This window comes from Ranitomeya variabilis, chromosome 4 (genome assembly GCF_051348905.1).
Source record: "Ranitomeya variabilis isolate aRanVar5 chromosome 4, aRanVar5.hap1, whole genome shotgun sequence".
NCBI classification, from domain to species: Eukaryota; Metazoa; Chordata; class Amphibia; order Anura; family Dendrobatidae; genus Ranitomeya; species Ranitomeya variabilis.
In genome coordinates this window covers 732,448,695-732,467,534 of record NC_135235.1, presented here as the reverse complement: position 1 = coordinate 732,467,534, position 18,840 = coordinate 732,448,695, and the positions used below count along the sequence as shown (strand labels likewise).

The following is an 18,840-nucleotide window of genomic DNA, read 5'->3' as shown; positions in this document are numbered from 1 at the left end:
CGTATGGCCTGAAGAAAAGCTGTTGCCTTTGGTTTTGGGATCACACGACTGGAAGAAACGTGTCAGGGGAGAGGAAAATTCTATTTTGTATCCGGAGGATACCAGTTCCCTGACTCACTCATCGTGGACGACCGAGAGCCATGCTTGATTGAACAAAAGTAGGCGAACTCCTACTTTGTTGATGTCCTGCGGATGTTGCAACGAGTCATTGACTGGAGGATCTAAGGGATCTGGATCCTTTAGACCCAGAAGATCTCGGTCTGGGTTTCCAGTTGTGGTTAGGTCTGTATGAGACCTGGGGGCCTCGGTCAGCATGCGAACCTCGTCCTGATGCCGGGGACAAGGATATAGATGACCAGTTGGGATTGCTGCGAAAAGGCCGGAATCGAGATTGTTGATACCGAAACGGCCGGGTAGGCTTTTGTTGGGGGAGAAATTTACTTTCCCCCCCGGTAGCATCCGAGATTATTTGGTCTAATTTTTCTCCAAATAAGCGACCAGGTTGGTAAGGTAGAGATGTCAAAGAACGCTTGGAAGCAGAATCTGCTCGCCAATCTCTGAGCCACAGGCTCTTCTGATGGAGATTGCATTTGCGGCTGCCTGTGCAGCGCAATTGGCCGTGTCTATTGAGGCATTAACCACGAAGTCCCCGGCTTGAGCTATCTGGTTAGTCAAGTTGATCGCCTCTGGAGGGAGATTAGTGTCTTGGATGGTCGTGGTAAGCACCACAGCCCAAGCGACCATAGCCTTAGCCACCAAAGAAGCGGCTAAGGATGGGAAGAGAGAGGCTCCTGTGGCCTCGAAGATGGAGCGAGCCAGGTAGTCGATTTGACAGTCAGAGGGGTTCTTGACTGAGGAACCATCTGACAGAGATAGGATACTTTTGGAAGCGAGATGTGATACAGCAGGGTCCACTGAGGGGGACTGCAGCCAGTCCTTGATTAGTTCCTGAGCAAAAGGGTATTTGGCCTCGATGGGCTTTTGACCCATGAAGCGTTTGTCAGGACGGTCCCTGTGTTTTTGTATGATTTCCTTAAACTCAGGATGAGTGACAAATACTTTTTGGACCCGTTTAGTCTTTTTAAAAGACACCGCGTGTTCCGGAGTGGATACGGATTCGTCGTCCACCTTCAGGGTCTTGTTGACTGCTTCAATGAGAGAATCGAGTGTCTCTTGGGAAGTCGAGGAATCCTGGACGTAAGAATCGTCGGACTCATATTCAGAGTCATTTAGGAGAAGGGGAATGGGAGACTGAAGTTGCAGATGCTGAAAAGCAAATGCACCCGTGGTCAGGGGATGGCACATGGGTACGTTTTCTGGAACTCCGAGCCCTTAGTGACAGAGTGCACCCCCTGCTGGTGGACGGATCCGTACCGTCGCCCGTGTCCTCCGCAGTCTGACTTAAAGAGGGACCCCAGAGGGAGTCAATTGCCTTGGCTAGGGAAGCCATAGATTGTGACAGGGAAGTGGCCCACTCAGGGGGACTAGGCTCTGCAAGGTCGGCTGCGACATTGGCGGCGGCGACTGCACAGAGGCCGGGTCACAATCCGCACATAACAGGGTATTGTGAGCTCGGGGCAGGGCCGTATTGCAAGCGGCACATGAAGTGAAAAACACTGTGTGCTTCTTGTTACCCTTTTTGGTCTCCTTAGTTTGAGACATAGTGTCTTTAGAGACAGGGGCAGGATATGCACTGTGGTGCAGGGAAGGGGTTAAGCTTTCTTGAAGCAGCTTACCCACGGTCCTGTGCCTGTGTCCCCGGGAAGGAATGTAGCTGCGGCGGTCCTGGTAGTGCCAGTCAGCGTGAGCCACCTTCGGGGTCTTGTTGTCCCCGCAGGAGATGATTGCCAATATGGCCCTTGTGTTCTGCAGGGCGCCTCTCGTCCCAGAGGAGAAGCGCCAATATAGAGGGCGGGGTTACAGCCGTGGGCGGATCTGCACACTGCGGCCTAGTCCGGCTGAAAAGCCGGGGACTAAATTTCTGGGCCCTGCCGGCGATGCGCAGCCACCGCCGCGACGGAGCGCTGCTGAACACCGCTGACCCCGGCCGACGGCGCCTCTCTCCAGGGACCCCGACTGCACCTCTGCCACAGATGGGAGCGCGAGGAGGGTATGTACTCACAGTGTCGCAGGTCCTCCTGTCACTGTGAGGGTGCGCGCTCAATCCATGCACCCTGGATGGGGGAGGCAGAGGCCCCTGAAACATCTTCCTCTGTTCCCCAAGGGGGCTTTGTCTTAGGGCTGTGTGACGCCATCAGATGTGGGCCTTGTCTCAGGTGATACATTCTCCTCTTCGGGCCCCGGAGAGGGACATTAGAGCCGGGCTCTATGTGCTCGCCGTCTTGCAGGGGGGGAGATCGGGACCAAGGAGGAACCGTCGCCCCAGTAAAATTTGGCGTGCCCCAGACGTCGCAGGAGAGGGACGGAGAGGTATACTCGCCTGTTGGTGGTTCAGGGGAGAGCAGACCCTATAAAAGGAATCCGTCGCCCCCTTCACTCCGTTAAATAAAAAATAAAAATTTACAGAAAAAAAAGAAATTTGGGGTCTGAAAACAGACCCAAGTGCCTCCTACAGACACTAAGCAAGAACTCGTTGAATCCTGGCCAGTGAAGGGGTGTATACTGCAGAAGAGGAGCTAATCTTTCTGTGTAAACATAGTGTCCTCCTAGTGGCAGCAGCATAACACCCATGGTCCTGTGTCCCCCAATGAGGCGTAGGAGAAACTTTATTAAGTACCATTAAAATACAGAAACAAACATAACAAAAGGGTAATCACAGGAAAATGACAGTGGTCAACCAACAGCAAGGAAGGCACCACAGTAAAAACAGGCATTAAAACCCAAGGCAAAAACATAGGATGTGATTTTACTCACAATTTAACTCCTGTGGTATCCTGACACCTTTCTTCATGTTAAATCGCTCTGTGCGCGCCGGAGCTCCGTTGTTTGGCATTGCCGACGGCGTCTTCATTTCTGCTCTCGGCGGGTTGCGTCCACGGCCACGCTCACGTGTTCACCCATGGGTGTGGCCTGGTGACGTGTTCTCTCTCATCCGATGACGCCCTTAGTGATTCTTACCTCCGAGCGGTCGACTGCGCATGCGTCGCCTTTTGAGCAAGCGTCACATCCTCTTTCCATACCAATCATGATTAATGCTTTTGACATATATAAGGGCACCATTTCTTCATGACGCCAGACCCCCGGAAGAAGGCACTGCGCCGAAACGTGCAATAGGGTGGTAGACACCACGGCTCTTCAGGTAAACCCCTAGGCATAACCTTTTTATTTTGGCTTTATGGTTCTTGCTTTTTTTACCACTGTGGTTATTAACTTTTTGCACCTCTCTTGTGCCGTTATTCATTTGTATTCTTATACATACGCCATACCTATTAGATCTTCAAGCGCACATGTTGTCAGCACAATGCACTTTTTGAGAATACCTACATATCTATCATTATGTTTTTGCCTTGGGTTTTATTGCCTGTTTTATTGTGGTGCCTTCCTTGCTCTTGGTTGACCACTGTCATTTTCCTGTGATTACCCTTTTGTTATGTTTGTTTCTGTATTTTAATGGTAATAAAGTTTTGTACATTTAGTGGTTACTACTCACCTGGGTAGTCACATGTAGGAATCTCCTCTTTACACCGCTCATCATCTCTCACACATGTCTCTGTAGTATTAATATGGGTCAGATCTTCACTCTAAAAAAGTCACAGATAGATGGAAAAGTCATATCTATGATCAGCTCTAATCCTGCCATCTCCACCGTTCTCATTACACAAAGTATAAAACATATAATATTGGGGGATAAAACAAGACTGAGAACAAGACCTGCACAGCCATCTACACATCATAGGGGAGATCTCCTGACACCTTCTCTCCATCTACCTGATGATCCTGAGGCACATTAGGATCTTCTTGTTTACAGTCCTGTGGAAGACGAGGACGGGGACATCTCTCTGGTGTTGTCCTCTTACTGGATAGATCTGGAGGAAACACATACAGGGACTAAATTCATTCTTTACATACAGATAATTATAGGCCGTGTGTATTTAGTCCTGTCTATTACCTGGTGATGTGAGGGGCTGGGGAACCTCCATCACGACGTCCTTGTACAGATCTTTGTGTCCTTCTAAATACTCCCATTCCTCCATGGAGAAATAGACAGCGACATCCTGACACCTTATAGGAACCTGACACATACAATGATACCGTCATCCCCCGATCCCTTCATAGTGTTACTGTATAATGTCCCAGCATTCCCAGCAGTGTCACCTCTCCAGTCAGCAGCTCAATCATCTTGTAGGTGAGTTCTAGGATCTTCTGGTCATTGATGTCCTCATGTATCAGGGGGTGAGGTAGAGGCCCCGTGATTGGGCTCATGGGTCTTCCCAATCCCTCAGACACAGGGTCCTGACAGTGTTCACTAAAGGTCTTCTTCACTGCTGTGTAATCCTGGTTATGGAGAGATACATTAATAAATCTCACTACAGACATTTCCAGAGTCCTCACCTCTCCAGTTCTGTCTGTTATTCCCATAGATAAGAATGATGTAATGTGACGTCATCAAAATCTCTCACCTCTCCAGTAAGCCGGAAGAGGATCTCTAGCGTGAGGTGTAATATCCTCTCCGCCATCTTGTCTCTGTCCATATCCATCTTTGCTGGGTAAATCAGGAAAATTCTCTTATATAGAAGATCTTCACTGAGAGGATCCGATATTGTAGAGACCTGAATGAGAAGAAGATGAGCCGATGTAACATCATAAAAATCCTGTGTAATAATACAATTACTGGAGATAATAAGGGAAACATATGAGGAGATTTATTATTTTACAGTATTTAGTTTCCTTCTTTCCATCTACTAATAAAACCTATATATTTAGGCCACAGACAACAAGCAGTTTCTCCCTCGGAGTCGGCAGCTGAATACGTTCCTCATAGACTCATCTTCCATAACGCTAATTCTCGTCTCATTTACCGATCTACAAGGGTGAGGATGGATTCGTACACACCAATGTGTTTAGGAAAGAAACAGCAGTGAACTCAATATTACACGCTGCCTCATCACATCCCAGACCTCTGAAGGATAATATTCCTTATGGGCAGTTTCTGAGAACAAAGAGAATTTGCTCAACTGAATCATCTCTTCAGACACAATCTTCTGAATTGGCTCAACGATTTGCACAAAGAGGATATTCCAATCGGGTTATCCACCAGGGGTGGTCTAAACTAAAGCATGTAACAAACAGAGGACCGGACTATTAAACTCAAAAACGCGTCCACCAAATTCGACCACAGTAAGATTCATATGAACCTATAATGAAAAGTGGAAACCCATGAGACAAGCTCTTTCAAAGTTCTGGCCCATTATCATGAATGATCCAATCTTGGCCAAGAGTATCCCTACAATACCAACCATTACATACAGGAGATCTCAGAGCTTGAAAGACATGCTAGTTCATAGTCAGTATAAGGGTGTTACTATGGACAATTATTTTGATTCCAAAGGACCAAAATGGGGATTTTTTCCCTGCAGAAAGTGCCTAGCATGTGCGAATATGGATAGGGCTAATGAATTCACAAATACACATGGCAATAAGGTCTTTCAGATCACTCACAATATCACATGTGGGACAGATCATGTGATATATTATGCCAGCTGTCCTTGCCCGTTGGTATACATTGGCATGACTACGTGACAACTTAGACAACCAGAGAACATGTCCGTGACATATCTAATGCTCGTGATATTAAACACTTGACATCACTTAAACCAATACCCCGCCACTTTAAGTCTGTCCATAACTGTGACCCTAGCTTATTAAAGGTAATTGGTATTGATCGGATCATCAAAGATTCAAGGGGTGGTAGTGTTAAAACCAAATTGGCTCAATTAGAGACCAAATGGATCTCTAGATAGGCTCACTTCAACCTACTGGATTGAATGAGGTTATGAGCTTTGCTCCTTTCCTTTAAATATATTTTGGGATTAGATGGTGCTTTTTGAATTACTGTCCCTAATAATAAAAATATATATTTTTTAAGTATATTTTTTTAATTTTTCTTTTGATAAAAAATGTTTCCTCATTGGATTTATTTCTTTGCATTATTTTTATATTCTATGTATTAATTGTATGTTTTTTCTTTTTAGTCTTACTTTAGTTTTACAGCTTTGATGAATATTGACCGGTTGCTGTATACTTCACTCAAGTTGCTGCACTTTGTCACCCCATCTTCACCCTTGATCAAGCAAAAGAATTATATTTAAGATTCAAAGATTATATTGGCATATTTAATACTTTTTATTGAATATCATGTTGGTTGTAATTTTTGTTTTGTATGCACTTAGCACCTTTTATGTCCATTGCATGCTATTGTATACTTGGGTATATTAATTGGTATTTCTTTTGGCACTGTTTCAACAGCATAATAATAATTTTTTCACTCATGTTGTTGCACTTTGCTACCTTATCTCTTCATCCCTGACCAAGTAAAAGAATAACATTTATGATTATATTTACGATTATATTATAACATATAGTATATATTTATATATTTTTTTATTTCATGGTGTTTGCATTTTTATTGTTTTGCATGCATATAGCACTTTTTATGTTCACCGTATGTTTTTGCATATTTGGGTACACTAATTGGTATTCCTTATTGGCACTGTTGCATCAACATAATAATAATAATTACTTTTTTTCTGCATAAGTATTTCCTCTTCTTTGTTTAAACAGCCTCCCCTTTATCTGTACACACTCCTGTTTTCCCCATTATATAACTATTCATCGGGTTCACACTGCGCACCTTATATCAACATCTTTTCCGGTCTTTTTTTCTTCTGCAGTGGAGAGCGCTTGCGTCTGTCGGCCTGACTGGGTTGCCGTGGTAACGCGTCCTTGTGCGTCATCCTCTCCCGCCGCGTCGGAGTTGGGCAGCAGCTGATGACGTTGGACGCCTGACCTGCCGCTTCCAGCTGTGTGCTTGATGGATGCCAGCGCCATATCACCGCTACATTTAAATAGCTGGCACCATGTTCTGTCCATCACCACAACCCCCAGGAAGAAGCTACATGCTAAACGCGCGTCGGGGTTTCCGGCCTCCTATTAGTCCATATCAACGCAGGTAATAATATGGTATCACTACCTCCTTGATCTGCACCTGGCATTTATCAATGGCTTTTTTATACCTACCTCTACCTTGTAATTTTGCACTTGCATTTCACTAGCAAACCATTTTATCTCGCTATTTGATTATGAGGCACTAGCCCCTTATTGAAAACCCTTTTTTAGGATTTTTCCTTTTGACCTCTTATACTGATATAGTTCTTGGATCACGCACTTGCACTTTAATAGTTGATTAGCTTTGATCCTATAGGTAGTTCATGGACAATCCAGTGCCTGCTGTTTCATTTAATTGTTATACATATTATTGGCATGGTGGCCATTTGAATATTGTATTTTCTACTTGGATTATGTTATGGATTATATGGAGTTCACTCTGCCCTGTTTTTGAGTCCCTTACATATACTAATAATGATTTGTTGAATTTTAATTTAGTGTGAATAAAATATTTTATATTTTAATTTTTTGGTCTTGTATTTCCCTTTTCCTTTGTATCTATTAATTTTGGAAATATACCACCTGATGTATTTTGGTCTACAATTTTGGGGTATTTGAGGATCTGATATTGTAGAGACCTGAATGAGAAGATGAGCCGATGTAACATCATAAAAATCCTGTGTAATAATACAATTACTGGAGATAATAAGGGAAACATATGAGGAGATTTATTATTTTACACTGTTTAGTTTTCTTCTTTACATCTCCTAATAAAACCTATATATTTAGGCCACAGACAACAAGCAGTTTCTTCCTCGGAGTCGGCAGCTGAATACGTTCCTCATAGACTCATCTTCCATAACGCTAATTCTCGTCTCATTTACCGACCCTGGAATCGGCATTAGTAATACTGCAGGAGATATTCATTACACGTGACAGGAGAAATAACTACTTCATGATGAGGACGACATCTTCATCTTTTTACCCAGTATATGGACACATTGAACCTATGTTACAACCTCCAGTATACTAAATCTTCAGGGTGGTGCATATATGTGAGACTATATATAATTAAGACAACGGAATGAAGAAAATTAGTACTCACCCATTTTAGAAAATACTTCAGTCCTTTTTCATTTTCATTTGATTCAGGACAATGACAAAAAGGTTCAGTGTTTTCCAAAAAAAAAAAGACCTGACGGACAATGAACGTTTCAGACTTAATTTGCGCTTCTACTAATCCATGTTTCACTGGTCTATGAACAAGGACCAGTAGAAGAACTGAAGTATCTTCTAAAAGGTGTGAGTGCTGACTTTCTCCATTCTGTTATCTTGAATACAAAAATAATATTGAGGACGGTGGTACTGTGGGAACATTATACTGTGTGTGGGGACCAAAAAAGGGGCCCCGTACTATGAGAGTAATACAGGTTTGCTTGGTTCCCGTCTTTCATAGTTGGGTCGCTTGTATCTAGCAGTTGAAAAGAAACAAAACCATTGTGATTCTTATAAGGAGACAACACAAAACCTCCCTAAATATAACATTTTATAACAACCCCACAATCTGTGACTCTTCAGGGTAAATCGCTCTCTCACCATTGGATTAGAGCTGATACTATGGAGCTAAAGTGACTAAACAGACTTTCTGTCACCGCCATAAAGGGGCACTTTTCTGTGTTTGTCAGAACTGTCCGAGGATTATTAGAGGTGATAGTTTCCCCCCAATTAGAAGGGACACCTGTGTATATTGGGGTCTTTACCTGCTGTTTTTTTAATAAATAGTAATCCTATACACAAGCTCCACACATTACACGTGTAAAGCACCACTTGCACAAACATCCCCAAGGTTTTGAAAGCTAAAATAAAAATGGCCCATTCGTCAAGACGGTATTCACCAGAGGAGGCATATGCTTTCCTTGGCTCCAAGACGGATTCAGCCAGTGAGGAAGATCCCACATTCCTGTAGTCCTCCTCCTCCTCTAGTTAGGAATGAACCCCAACAAGGCACCCTAGGACACAGGAAACCCCTCCAACAATCGATCCTATATAGATTTCATCTCCCAAAAATTATCAGCCCGTCATTCCGGATTTGAAAAGCAGCTAATGAATCCAGTTTGACACCACTGGCCTCACTGAAATTGAATTCTTTAAATTCTTTTTCAGTGAGGAAATAATAAATCTTATGGTGGCCCAGACAAACTTGTATGCCCATCTATTTTTCACCCAAAATCCCACGTCATCATACATCAGATGGACCCCTGTAGATGCAGCAGAGATGATAACATTTTGGGGAATTGTGCTGCATATAGGCATAATCCGAAAACCAGACCTTAGGCAATACTGGAGTACTGACATTCTCTACAGTACCAATATTCTGTATGGCCATAACAAGTACACAATTTGAAGAGATCCAAAAATGATTGCATTATAGTGATAATCCGCAGTGTACTCCCTGAGATGATCCGAACTTTGATAATCTATATAACATTAGGCCAGTGGTTGAACAATTCAGTAGAAAATTTGCTGAGGCGTACAACCTCCAAAGGGACATCACTATAAATGAATCTCTGGTTCATTTCAAAGAGAGGCTAAAATTTCAACAATACCTGCCCAGTAAAAGGGCCAGGTATGGAATTAAACTGTACAAATTGTACGAGAGTACCCTAGGGTAAACACACAGATTTAGGGTCTACAAGGGAAAAGACACACAGATTACCTGGGGGTGAGTGGGAAAATTGTGTGGGAATTGCTGCACCCACTGCTGGATAAGGGTTATCACCTCTACATTGATAACTTTCACAGCATCCCCCTCTTCAAGATTCTCTCTGTGAGAGGTAAAGTTGCCTGCGGCACCATGCGAAAAAAATCAGAGAGACCTGACTAAGCCACTAAATGGGCAAACTCAGAGAAAAGGCGAAAGCCAAGCCCAATGCAGCGACAACATGCTGGTGGTCAATTATAAGGACAAAAGGGATGTCCTTATCTTCACCACCATACACCGTGACAACAGCTCCCTTGTCACTGTTCGTGGTACCACAACACAAGTCCCAAAGCCAGATTGTACCGATTGTAATCCAAGTTACATGGGTGGTGCAGAACTCTCAGATCAGGTTCCCAAACCCTACAGTGCCATGAGAAAAGCCAAAGTATTGTACAAAAAATTGGCTGTGCACATTGTATAGATGACGTGATGCAGCCGGACAGTCACAGTAACGCCAGTAGCCCACATGGCTACGGTATTACCATGTATGGCGGGCAATCCCCGCATGTTTATTGGCTGGGAACTGGAGCATGGCTCTCCATCACCTGCGATACTCACTCCAGTAACAAGCTTGTCCGAGCTCCCGATGCCTGATCGAGTAGTGGAGAGCAACTCACTCATCACTAGTATTTACATTATTGTGCTGGAACAGAACCAGGAGAGAAATAATTGCATTTTGTGAGAACTTCTTTGGGCTTCTGTCCTCTCATCCTGCAGTTGTCTGAATGGATCTAATGTGGGCTTGGGAACCAGCTAAGCCGCATTCTGTCCACAGCTGTTATGCAATAGTGTAGCTAACGGGGGGGGGGCAGGGGGTTGATCACCCTGGGCCCCGTGCTCTGAGGGGGCCCACCCGGAGCTATGCTACTGTAACTGTATTGGCATGCACAGCGTGCCCATACAGTTACATTCTGCAGCAGTGCATGGACAATCGATCTTCCAGCTCTGCCGCCCGGCCGCTATGGGGCCCTTGAGCAGGCGGAGGGCCCGATGCCAGCAGTGAGCCCCCCATGCCCGTCATCGCAAGTTCAACTGTATTGGCTAGATTCCGATACAGCTAACCGCATTGATGAGAGGAGCGTTATGCTCCCTCTCCCAATATCCCCCTCTCAGAGTCGGATATCACTAACGCCGACATTGACAGGGGGTCACGATGACATCACTACTTAGCGCCCGCTGTCCGGAGATGTGCGGGTGCTCAGAGCAGCGGAGGAACCAGGAAGAAAGGGGAGTATTGGTATAATTTTTTAATGGGGCTGAATTATGGCTGCCTATCGGGGTTCATTATATTAAGGGCTGCATTATACTATAGAGCAGGGGTCCCCAACCTGTAGCTCAGGAGCCACATGTGGCCCGCGGTCCCATGAATAGTGGCTCGCGACTGTCTGCCAGCTTGATGCATTAGCTCCAGGTCTAGCAAACAGGTGTGAAGAGTACATCTAAAAATTGTGATTTTTTTTGAGTAGCCCTGCACAGAAGAGCAGATCTTGATTCACATATACTGGTCTTAGGGGTTTAGAGGTGTTTTAGGTATGGAGGATGATATTACCTGTTAGAGGAGGTTCTTGAAGCTGGATGCGACAGTGTGTTGTCAGTCCTTGATGGGAGAATACTGAATTGGGGCATTGTGGTATCCCCTGGATCTCAGTGTACTGCTTTGGAATTATTTCTGTCGAAAAGCTTGGGTTAGCATTGAACCAGTAATGGGGGCTTTGCTTGACACTACATTGAGGGGGACAGGAGCAGGATGTTGCTTGCGACCCGCTGTCAGAGCTAAATGAAGCTCGCGACCCTCTCAGTACTGAATGTGGCTCTCTAGGTCAAAAAGGTTGGGGACCACTGCTATAGAGGCTGCCTATGGGGTGCATCATATTAAGGGCTGCAATATACTATAGAGGCTGCCTATGGGGGTTGTGGCGTTGCGCCTACTGTTTGTGTTGGGGAACACTCGCTTGGCAGCGGATTAACATAGTCAGGCACAGTTTTTTCACACAAAACAGTCCATACGGTTTATTGAAACATCATAAACTGCTCCGTAAGCCAGGTTGCATATCACCGGCTTATCACACATGGCTTTACAAAGCATTCACTAGTCAAGCCTGTCTCTCTCCAGTCACGGGGTGACCGTGCAGTTCAGTAACTGTCCTTTGTCAGTGCACATAGTTCTTTCCCCATACTCGGGGTTACCTCTCAGGAGCTCCGCTCCACAAGCTGACTCCTTGTCAGTCCTGGCTTCCCCAACACAGAAGCCGTCCCAGACTCTGCAGGTACATGGTCTCACCAGGTGCTTCCAGGAAGTCTCCACTCACAGGAGCTTCCAACACCGACCATCCAGGTCCACGGTCTCTACACGTGCTCTTCAGGAAGTCTCCCCCCCCCCGGAGCTTCCAACACAGACCAGACCTCTTTTAGGACCTACAACACAGACCACTTAGGTCCATACACTTTGACAATGTGACCAGACCTCAGTCACATTATATGGTTGTAACCACCCCCATGGATGGGTTGTGCATGTGTAGTTAGTCAATTCCCACCCAGCTCTTTGACTAACCCTATAAGCCCCCCTTATAAGTAAACACAACAAACATTTGTGAAACTATAAGTCCCAGCATAACCATATCATTTTGGGCTTACAGCGCGGAGAAACATACCGGCCATTTACAATAATGCCAGTCCCTAATTCACCATCATAATTTTGCCTCCAAGCGCATCCTGAAGCGCACACACAGCGCCCATTAGCTGTAACAGGGGTCACTGCATCACAGGGTGCATTATATTAAAGGTTGCATTATACTATAGAGGCTGCCTATGGGGGTGCATTATATTAGGGGCTGCATTATGCTATAGAGGCTGCATTATATTAAAGGTTGCATTATACTATAGAGGCTGCCTATGGGGGTGCATTATGTTAAAGGCTGAATTATGATATAGAGGCGGCCTATGGGGGTGCATTATATTAGGGGCTGTATTATGCTATAGAGTCTACCTATGGGGTGCATTATATTAGGTGCAATACTAAGGAAATCTTGAATACATGACCTGTTGGTGGCTCTTGGGGACCGGAGTTGGGGAACACTGCTATAGAGGCTGCTTATGGGGGTGCTTTATATTAGGGGCTTCATTATGCTATAGAGGCTGCCTATGGGGGTGCATTATATTAAAGGTTGCATTATACTCTAGAGGCTGCCTATGGGGGTGCATTTTATTAAGGGCTGCATTATACTATAAAGGCTGCCTATGCGGGTGCATTATATTAAGGGCTGCATTATACTATAGAGGCTGCCTATGGGGGTGCTTTATATTGGGGGCTGAATTATGCTATAGAGGCTGCCTATAGGAGTGCATTATATTAGGGGCTGAATTATGCTATAGAGGCTGCCTATGGGGGTGCATTATATTATGGGCTGAATTATACTATAGAGGCTGCATATGGAGGTGCATTATAATAGGGGTTGAATTATACTATAGAGGCTGCCTATGGGGGTGCATTATATTAGGGGCTGAATTATGCTATAGAGTGTTATGACCCCAATGGCGAGGGTCTCAGAGGAACGTGGAAGTCTGCAGAATACAAAAATCCAGCTCATAGGGCAGTGGTAACTGGGTTGACCATATATCTACTCCTAACGCCAACACTAGAAGTAGCCGGGGATCATTCCTACGTTGATTCTAGATGACACGCGCCAGCCGGAGAATCTAGCTACCCCTAGTAGAGGAAAACAAAGACCTTTCTTGCCTCCAGAGAAGGGGACCCCAAAGCTGGATAGAAGCCCCCCACAAATAATGACGGTGAGGTAAGAGGAAATGACAAACACAGAAATGAACCAGGTTTAGCACAGAGAGGCCCGCTCACTGATAGCAGAATAAAGAAAGGTAACTTATATGGTCAACAAAAACCCTATCAAAATCCACACTGGAAATTCAAGAACCCCCGAACCGTCTAACGGTCCGGGGGGAGAACACCAGCCCCCCTAGAGCTTCCAGCAAAGGTCAGGATATAGATTTGGAACAAGCTGGACAAAAATACAAAACCAAAACAAATAGCAAAAAGCAAAAGGCAGACTTAGCTGATATAACTGGAACCAGGATCAGTAGACAAGAGCACAGCAGACTAGCTCTGATAACTACGTTGCCAGGCATTGAACTGAAGGTCCAGGGAGCTTATATAGCAACACCCCTAACTAACGACCCAGGTGCGGATAAAAGGAATGACAGAAAAACCAGAGTCAAAAAACTAGTAACCACTAGAGGGAGTAAAAAGCAAATTCACAACAGTACCCCCCCCTTAGTGAGGGGTCACCGAACCCTCACCACGACCACCAGGGCGATCAGGATGAGCGGCATGAAAGGCACGAACTAAATCGGCCGCATGAACATCAGAGGCGACCACCCAGGAATTATCCTCCTGACCATAGCCCTTCCACTTGACCAGGTACTGAAGCCTCCGCCTAGAGAGGCGAGAATCCAAGATCTTCTCCACCACGTACTCCAACTCGCCCTCAACCAACACCGGAGCAGGAGGCTCAGCAGAAGGAACTACAGGCACAATGTACCGCCGCAACAAGGACCTATGAAATACATTGTGAATAGCAAACGACACAGGAAGATCCAAACGAAAAGATACAGGATTAAGGATTTCCAATATCTTGTAAGGCCCAATAAAACGAGGTTTAAATTTGGGAGAGGAGACCTTCATAGGAACAAAGCGGGAAGAAAGCCATACCAAATCCCCAACGCGTAGTCGGGGACCCACACCGCGGCGGCGGTTGGCAAAGCGCTGAGCCTTCTCCTGTGACAACTTCAAGTTGTCCACCACATGATTCCAGATCTGCTGCAACCTATCCACCACAGAATCCACCCCAGGACAGTCAGAAGGCTCCACATGACCCGAAGAAAAGCGAGGATGGAAACCAGAGTTGCAGAAAAAAGGCGAAACCAAGGTGGCGGAACTAGCCCGATTATTAAGGGCAAACTCAGCCAACGGCAAGAATGTCACCCAATCGTCCTGATCAGCAGAGACAAAACACCTCAAATAAGCCTCCAAAGTCTGATTGGTTCGCTCCGTCTGTCCATTAGTCTGAGGATGGAAAGCAGACGAAAACGACAAATCAATGCCCATCCTACTACAAAAGGATCGCCAGAACCTGGAAACGAACTGGGATCCTCTGTCTGACACAATATTCTCAGGGATGCCGTGCAAACGAACCACGTTCTGGAAAAACACAGGAACCAGATCGGAAGAGGAAGGCAGCTTAGGCAAAGGAACCAAATGGACCATCTTGGAGAAGCGATCACATATCACCCAGATAACGGACATGCCCTGAGATAGCGGAAGATCAGAAATGAAATCCATGGAGATATGTGTCCAAGGTCTCTTCGGGACAGGCAAGGGCAAGAGCAAACCGCTGGCACGAGAACAGCAAGGCTTAGCTCGAGCACAAGTCCCACAGGACTGCACAAATGACCGCACATCCCTTGACAAGGAAGGCCACCAAAAGGACCTGGCCACCAGATCTCTGGTGCCAAAAATTCCCGGGTGACCTGCCAACACCGAGGAATGAACCTCGGAAATGACTCTGCTGGTCCACTTATCCGGGACAAACAGTCTGTCAGGTGGACAAGACTCAGGCCTATCAGCCTGAAATCTCTGCAACACACGTCGCAGATCCGGAGAAATAGCTGACAAGATAACTCCATCTTTAAGAATACCAACAGGATCAGCGACTCCAGGAGCATCAGGCACAAAGCTCCTAGAAAGAGCATCGGCCTTCACATTCTTTGAACCTGGTAAATACGAGACAACAAAATCAAAGCGGGAGAAAAACAATGACCAGCGGGCCTGTCTCGGATTAAGGCGTTTAGCAGACTTGAGATACATCAGATTTTTGTGATCAGTCAAGACCACCACACGATGCTTAGCACCCTCGAGCCAATGACGCCACTCCTCAAATGCCCATTTCATGGCCAACAACTCCCGATTGCCCACATCATAATTTCGCTCGGCAGGCGAAAACTTCCTAGAGAAAAAGGCACAAGGTTTCATAACAGAGCAACCAGGGCCTCTCTGCGACAAAACGGCCCCTGCCCCAATCTCCGAAGCATCCACCTCAACCTGAAAGGGAAGTGAGACGTCAGGCTGGCACAAAACAGGCGCCGAAGTAAACCGGCGTTTCAATTCCTGGAAAGCCTCCACGGCAGCAGGAGCCCAGTTAGCTACATCGGAGCCCTTCTTGGTCATATCCGTCAAAGGTTTCACAATGCTAGAAAAATTAGCGATAAAACGACGGTAGAAGTTAGCGAAGCCCAAGAACTTCTGAAGACTCTTAACTGACGAGGGCTGAGTCCAATCAAGAATAGCTCGGACCTTGACTGGGTCCATCTCCACAGCAGAAGGGGAAAAAATGAACCCCAAAAAGGGAACCTTCTGTACACCAAAGAGACACTTTGAGCCCTTGACAAACAAAGAATTTTCACGCAAAATTTTAAAGACCAACCTGACCTGCTCCACATGCGAATCCCAATTATCAGAAAAAACCAAAATATCATCCAGATAAACAATCAAAAATTTATCCAGATACTTCCGGAAAATGTCATGCATAAAGGACTGAAAAACTGAAGGCGCATTGGAGAGCCCAAAAGGCATCACCAAGTACTCAAAATGACCTTCGGGCGTATTGAATGCGGTTTTCCATTCATCACCTTGCTTAATGCGCACAAGGTTGTACGCACCACGAAGGTCTATCTTGGTGAACCACTTGGCACCCTTAATCCGGGCAAACAAGTCAGACAACAGCGGTAAAGGATACTGAAATTTGACAGTGATCTTATTTAAAAGCCGATAATCAATACAAGGTCTCAAAGATCCGTCCTTTTTTGCCACAAAAAAGAATCCCGCACCAAGAGGGGAAGAAGACGGACGAATATGTCCTTTCTCCAGAGACTCCTTGATATATGAACGCATAGCGGTATGTTCAGGTACCGACAGATTAAACAGTCTTCCCTTAGGAAATTTACTGCCTGGGATCAAATCTATAGCACAGTCACAGTCCCTATGAGGAGGCAGTGCACTGGACTCAGACTCACTGAAGACATCCTGATAATCAGACAAATACTCCGGAACTTCCGAAGGCGTAGAAGAAGCAATAGACACAGGCAGGGAATCCCCATGAATACCACGACAGCCCCAACTTGAGACTGACATAGCCTTCCAGTCCAGGACTGGATTATGGGTCTGTAACCATGGCAGCCCTAAAACAACCAAATCATGCATTTTATGTAAAACCAGGAAACGTATCACCTCGCGGTGTTCAGGAGTCATGCACATGGTAACCTGTGTCCAATACTGCGGTTTATTTGCTGCCAATGGTGTAGCATCAATACCCCTAAGAGGAATAGGATTTTCTAATGGTTCAAGAGTAAAACCACAGCGCTTAGCAAATGAGAGATCCATGAGACTCAGGGCAGCACCTGAATCTACAAACGCCATGACAGGATAAGATGACAGTGAGCAAATCAAAGTTACAGACAGAATAAATTTAGGTTGCAAATTACCAACGGTGACAGGACTAACAACCTTAGCTATACGTTTAGAGCATGCTGAGATAACATGTGTAGAATCACCACAGTAGTAGCACAAGCCATTCCGGCGTCTATGAATTTTCCGCTCATTTCTAGTCAGGATTCTATCACATTGCATTAAATCAGGTGTCTGTTCAGACAACACCATGAGGGAATTTGCGGTTTTTCTATCACATTGCACCGAATTAGGTGTCTGTTCAGACAACACCATGAGGGAATTTGCGGTTTTGCGCTCCCGCAACCGCCGGTCAATTTGAATAGCCAGTGCCATAGTATCATTCAGACCTGTGGGAATGGGAAAACCCACCATAACATTCTTAATGGCTTCAGAAAGGCCATTTCTAAAATTAGCGGCCAGTGCACACTCGTTCCAATGTGTCAGCACGGACCATTTCCGAAATTTTTGGCAATACACTTCAGCCTCGTCCTGCCCCTGAGACATAGCCAGCAAGGCCTTTTCTGCCTGAATCTCAAGATTGGGTTCCTCATAAAGTAAACCGAGCGCCAGAAAAAACGCATCAAGATCAGCCAATGCCGGATCTCCTGGCGCCAGCGAAAAAGCCCAATCCTGAGGGTCGCCCCGTAAGAACGAAATAACAATTTTTACTTGCTGAGCAGAATCTCCAGATGAACAGGGTCTCAGGGACAAAAACAATTTACAATTATTCACGAAATTCCTAAACTTAAACCTGTCTCCGGAAAACAGTTCAGGAATCGGTATTTTAGGTTCTGACCTAGGATTTCTGATAACATAGTCTTGTATGCCCTGCACACGAGTAGCCAGCTGGTCCACACTTGTAATCAAGGTCTGGACATTCATGTCTGCAGCAAGCATAGCCACTCTGAGGTAAAGGGGAAGAAGAAAAAAAAAAAAAAAAAAAAAAACCTCAGAATCTTCTTTCTTATAATCCCTCTTCTGCAATGCATTAAACATTTAATACTGGCCTGGCAAACTGTTATGACCCCAATGGCGAGGGTCTCAGAGGAACGTGGAAGTCTGCAGAATACAAAAATCCAGCTCATAGGGCAGTGGTAACTGGGTTGACCATATATCTACTCCTAACGCCAACACTAGAAGTAGCCGGGGATCATTCCTACGTTGATTCTAGATGACACGCGCCAGCCGGAGAATCTAGCTACCCCTAGTAGAGGAAAACAAAGACCTTTCTTGCCTCCAGAGAAGGGGACCCCAAAGCTGGATAGAAGCCCCCCACAAATAATGACGGTGAGGTAAGAGGAAATGACAAACACAGAAATGAACCAGGTTTAGCACAGAGAGGCCCGCTCACTGATAGCAGAATAAAGAAAGGTAACTTATATGGTCAACAAAAACCCTATCAAAATCCACACTGGAAATTCAAGAACCCCAGAACCGTCTAACGGTCCGGGGGGAGAACACCAGCCCCCCTAGAGCTTCCAGCAAAGGTCAGGATATA

General features: G+C 45.5%; 1 protein-coding gene across 4 annotated transcripts in view; it reads right to left on the bottom strand.

The window, feature by feature from the left end:
• The window catches only part of LOC143767927 (uncharacterized), a 118,739-nt gene that overhangs the window by 56,599 nt on the left and 43,300 nt on the right, over positions 1 to 18,840 (bottom strand). For all 4 annotated transcript variants that reach the window (XM_077256450.1, XM_077256447.1, XM_077256448.1 and 1 more), the window contains 5 exons: positions 4,581 to 4,730; positions 4,276 to 4,455; positions 4,070 to 4,193; positions 3,889 to 3,986; positions 3,611 to 3,701 (listed from right to left, as the gene is read on the bottom strand). In XM_077256450.1, coding sequence (XP_077112565.1) covers positions 3,611 to 3,701; positions 3,889 to 3,986; positions 4,070 to 4,193; positions 4,276 to 4,455; positions 4,581 to 4,658 — 571 coding nt within the window. In that variant the 5' untranslated portion in view covers positions 4,659 to 4,730. The remainder of the gene's footprint in view (positions 1 to 3,610; positions 3,702 to 3,888; positions 3,987 to 4,069; positions 4,194 to 4,275; positions 4,456 to 4,580; positions 4,731 to 18,840) is intronic.